The following is a 5,175-nucleotide window of genomic DNA, read 5'->3' as shown; positions in this document are numbered from 1 at the left end:
AAACCAGTCCATTTCAGCTCACTAATGCTGAGGATATCAATCTTTATGCGTTCCATTTCCTTTTTGACAACTTCCAGTTTTCCTAGATTCATACTTCGCACATTCCATGTTCCGATGATTAATGGATGTCTGTGGTAAACTATCATAATATGTTCAGTTTTCAAGGATATACAAACAGATCAACCCAACCAAACCTGTTGCCATCGAGTCAGTTCTGACTGATACAACAACCCTATAGAACAGAGTGGAACTGCCTCCACAGTGTCTCCAAGACTGCAGTTCTTTACAGAATGCACATTTTTCTCCCGCAGAGCAGCTGGTGGGCTCAAACCACTGGCCTTTCAGTTGGCAGCTGAGCCCTTGACCACTGCACCACGACGGCTCTACATGTGTAACCAAATGACCGTCATTAAGAAGGAAAGACTGGCCCATAAAAAAAATTCACTCCCCCCTTACCTATCCCTTCCATGATGAATCCATGTTTATAACTTAGTCAACAAAGCCAGTAGTGAGTGCCATCAATTAGGAAACCTACAGCTGCAAAGAACAGAAAAACCCAATTCAGTTGCCTTCAACAGAGGAAATATATTCTCTTACATGACAAGGACTCCTGAGGTGTAGGCCCTTCTGGGATTGGTTCATTTTGTGGCTTAATGATATCAAGTACCCAGGTTCTTTGCATCTTCCTACCTTGCCATCCTTAGCATGTAGGCTTGGTCCTCAGCCCAGCACTCCTCATGATCACAAGATGACAGCTGCAGTTCCAGGCATCATATCCAGATAAGACAACATCCAGAGGAAGGAGGAGTGCCATTTCTTTCTTTCTTCACTCTCTCTTAAAGAGTGAAAAAATTTCCCTCATCATTCATTGGCTGGTACAACCCTACAGCTCTAGATCTAAGACATACCCAGCTTGGCTGTGTCAGGATTTACTGCTAGAAATAGAAACCTAGCAAAATCAGGGTACTACCCTTGAGGAGGAAGGAGAGCATGGTATCGGGTAAGCAACCAGCAGGTACTGCTAACCCAAACCAAATCCACTGCTATCAGGTTGATTGCAACTCATTAGACAGACTGGATTTGCCCCGTAGGGTTTCTGAGACTCTAAATTTTTTTATTATTATTTTGATTTGAGTGAAAGTTTGTAGGGCAAATTCATTTTTCATACAACAGTTCATACACATTTTGTTTCATGATACTGACTGCAGTCCCCATAATATAACAGTTCTCTTCCAGTTTCTTCCCTTTTCCCTGTGTCCTTTCATGTGCATTCCTGACCCTGAGCAGCTCCCTGTACAGATACTGCCCTTGTGATTTCCCGTGGTTGATTGTTGTAAGGATTGTACCTACCTGGTGTAAATGTTGCATCTCATATGCCTGCCTGTTGTTTGGCTTGAAGCCATGGGAGTGAGTTCAGTTCCAGACCTGAAGGGTGACTAGTGGCCATAGTCTTGGGGGTTTCACTTATCTCTATCAGACCAGTAAGTCTGGTCTTGTCCTTGATTTTGAGATTTATTCCACATTTTTCTTCCACTCTATCCAGGATCTCCTAGTTTGATCCCTTTGTGAGTGGCTGACAGTGGTAGCTGGGGCACCATGTAGTTCTCATCTCAGGGTCATGCAGGCTGAGGTTCATATGGTCTACTAGTCTCAGACTAATTATTTCCATGTGTCTTTGGTTTTCTTCATTCTTTGTGCCAGATGAGGAGAGACCAATTGTAGCATCTACATGGCCGCTTGTAAGCTTTTTGGTTGCTTCTCACCAAAGTAGGATGTAGAACAATGTTTTTGTGTCATATGTTATACCAGTTGAGCTTAATGTCTCCTTGCAACCGTGGTCCTAAGTGAGGCTGTAAATATTTACGGAAGCAGACTGCCTCATCTTTCTCCCACAGAGTGGCTGGTGGGTTCAAACTGCCAACCTTTGGTTAGCAGCCAGATGTTTTTTTAAAAAACCACTTTGCCACCGGAGTTCCAGGTACAGCTAAAGCCCATGATTGTGGTTTGAAGAGCTAGCTAACTTGAAATAGTAGGATAGTTATACTTCCATGTAATTTTCTTAATAAAGGTATTAAGAAACTGTTCTAAGTTTGAGGGGTGTAATTTCTGTTCTCTCTCGGAGGCACAGAGAACGAGTCACAGAACTCTGTTGCAGAGAATGATAATGGAGGCTTCAGTGAAGAGTGGGAAGCTCAGAGGGACAGTCACCTGGGGCCTCATCGGTCTACACCGGAATCACGAGCTGCTGTACAGGACCTTCCCAGCAGCATGCAGCCGAGTGAGGATCCAGAGGAAAGTATGTGCATCTCTGTCCCTCGAATAGGCCTGAATTCCTGTAGGTAGCTGCATTATCAGCATTGCCAAGTATAAAAGGAGTTGAGCGTTGCACTCTGTGGTGGGTATACCATGGTAATAGTTGGTGCTTTTCTCATAGCTAAGTTTGTTAATGGGCCAAAATTTCTGTTGCTCAGATATTTTTAATTGACCCTTTGTAAGCCTACATGCTCGCTCTCTCTCTCTCTCTTTTTAAGTAAAAGAGTTTTTTTGGTTGTTTTTGGTTTGAAGTGTTTATTCTGCTAAGACTTCATGGCCACAATATATTTGCATAAAGAGTTTCATTAATACATTTCATTTCTGCTGTACAGAGATCTGTCGATTTATGTATGTCAGCCTTTTATAATTCCTATTCCTTTGTTGGCAAGCATTGTATCCTGTAAAGTAAATCAGAAGGGTTTAGGATATGGACAGAAATTCAAGTGTTTCTTCAGTGTCTGTGATGTGTTGTCATATAGATTTCAGTTAGCACTAGGAGGCTACTTAGGAAGATTAGCAGCCAGGAGAGCCCCTTGGTTTCAGGGCACAGCCATCTCTTCAGTTAGTCTGAGAGATGTGGTTTATTGAGTAAAGTATTAGCATATTTCCCAACTAATTTATCCACAAAAAATGAATCTCTTGATTAAAACATTGTAGCGAGAGTATTAGTTTTTAAAGCAATAAGCACCTAGATTCTTTAGCTTCTGTAATCACTAATTGCTCTGTGTTATGACCTTGACCTTATCCCTCAGCTTGAGCAGAACACTGCTTACACTCACCCTGACTCTTAACTGGGTCAGAACTTTCCCAGGGCACGTTCATGCTTTTGGTGCTTGGCTGAGTTTTCCAGATGTCCGAGCCCAGCTGCATCCTGTGACTTTCATGCTTCTAGGGACCTAGTTGTAATTGCCTACACTTAAGAGACAGGCTTAACTTGCCTTACTATATTTTTCACATATAATGCACCTGTGTAAATAACACACACATGCATGTAACATGCATATCACACAGGAAACAGTCAAGGGGGTTGCATAGTTTCAGAAAACCAGTATGTGGTGTGTTCTCCGTCCACAAAGTTACTGTCATAATTAAGTTGCATCTTCTTTTCCTCTCCTCTTTTCTCAAAGGTGCCTAGAGCAAAAGAAAGAAATAACAGAGCTTTTAGGTGTAGCAACAGCATGAATCTTTCGTCACTGTCTTCTTCAATATGTAGATCCCTCTTCTGGTCACCTCTGTGTGTCTTCCTCCTTGCCATCAGCATTTTTTTTAGAAGGAAAACCCAGACTTCTAACTTCAAATCAGTATTTTCCTTATCTGGGTCAATATAACCAATAATAGACATTGTTTCATTATCTTAAGCAGACATACATAACCATCTCTGATTGCTTTGATGTTTTAAATCAGATTTATGATTACTTACAAATGCAGTCTCATTTTACATCTGAATTTGGTTTCTAAAAATCCCCTTTATCTTTCAGAACAGTCGTTTTAAGAATCAACATTTAATCAGAAAATTTACCAGCTTTTAAAGTTGTTGCTGTGACTCATCAAAAAAAACCAAACTCACTGTTGGAGTCGGATCTGACTCATAGTGACCCCTCCTTGGGTTTCCAAGGTGGTATCACTATGGAAGTAGATTGCCTAATCTTCCTTCCAAGGAGTGGCTAGTGGGTTTGAACCGCCAGCCTTCTGGTTAGCAGACAGATGCCTTAGGCACTACGCCACCAGAGCTCCTAGTGACCCTGTATACCACAGAACAAAACACTGCCTGGTCCAATGTGAAACATTTTTATTCACTGTGAAGGCAGTTGGTCTGCTAGCAAATTTTAAAATGAACTTCCAACAGACAGCATGCCCATAGCAGGCTTATCTTTAGTGTGCCACTGGTAGACTTAAAGTTCATCAGAGTAGTTAAATGAGCCTTTTGTTTCCAGGCGTGGAAGTCTGACTCAGAGCCTCTTTTTCTGTAACGTCGTGGGACAGAGAAGGAGACAGGTTTTGTTAGTTTCTTCAAGAGGAGGAAGGGATTTTAGTAGTAGAAAGGTAGCATAATTATAGATTATTTTTAATGTTTCTGTTTATTGAAAGGGTAATAGGAAATATTTATTATTTTATTGTATGGTTATATTATTTACATTAGGCATATTGCTCTGCCCTTCCAAGAAATCTTAATGACTATTTTTCGTCATTTATTGTTTTTACCAGATCTTATGCATTGTGGACTGGCAAATGTCCCTCTTAATATGAAAGAAAAATCAGTTACCACAAAATGATTTTTCACAGTTGGCAAAAAAAAAAAAATGAGTAGAAGATCTAGACTCCCATTAACAGTGAAATACTGGCAGCCAATTTCAGCATTCAGATTAAGCAGTAGGCTATTAATTCATTAGTCCTAACTTAAGCAGTTTCCACTGCTGTGATCTTAGTTGTTGGGCCTTGGCATATTTTGATCAAATAAATCAAAAGGAGCTGTTTAAAGAAAATAAATTCCCAAGCGACATGCTGTTTCTTAGTTTTTTTCGTGCTGAATCAGTTTGTTCTGGTTACAGGTAAATGAAATTTGTTAAATGTCTAAAGAAAAAAATTAATGGTTACTCTTTGTTTCCTTAACTTTAAATTTTTCTAATAAAATACATTTTTCTCTCTTAGAGTGAATGATGTAAGGTATAACTGTAGCATTTGCCTTACATTACTAATATTTGAACAAACAAAAAGTAAAAACCTGAGACCATCATTTTAAGCTTGATTCAATACATTTTTTAACAGCTTTATTGAGATATCTACTATGCCGGGAATGACAGTTTGAAAAGGAATGGCGTGGCATTCATCATCACAAAGGATGTTTCAAGATCTGTCCTGAAG

The 5,175-nt window shown here is 40.1% G+C and overlaps 1 protein-coding gene across 1 annotated transcript in view; it reads left to right on the top strand.

The window, feature by feature from the left end:
• The window catches only part of PSEN1 (presenilin 1), an 87,046-nt gene that overhangs the window by 74,090 nt on the left and 7,781 nt on the right, over nt 1-5,175 (top strand). The window contains exon 8 of the mRNA XM_007941394.2: nt 2,123-2,296. Within this exon, the coding sequence (XP_007939585.1) occupies nt 2,123-2,296 (174 nt within the window). The remainder of the gene's footprint in view (nt 1-2,122; nt 2,297-5,175) is intronic.

Source organism: Orycteropus afer, unplaced genomic scaffold (assembly GCF_000298275.1).
Source record: "Orycteropus afer afer isolate SDZICR_OR568_19922 unplaced genomic scaffold, OryAfe1.0 scaffold00079, whole genome shotgun sequence".
NCBI lineage: Eukaryota > Metazoa > Chordata > Mammalia > Tubulidentata > Orycteropodidae > Orycteropus > Orycteropus afer.
The sequence above is the reverse complement of the archived record's forward strand: the minus strand, read 5'-3'. Positions and strand labels throughout refer to the sequence as shown.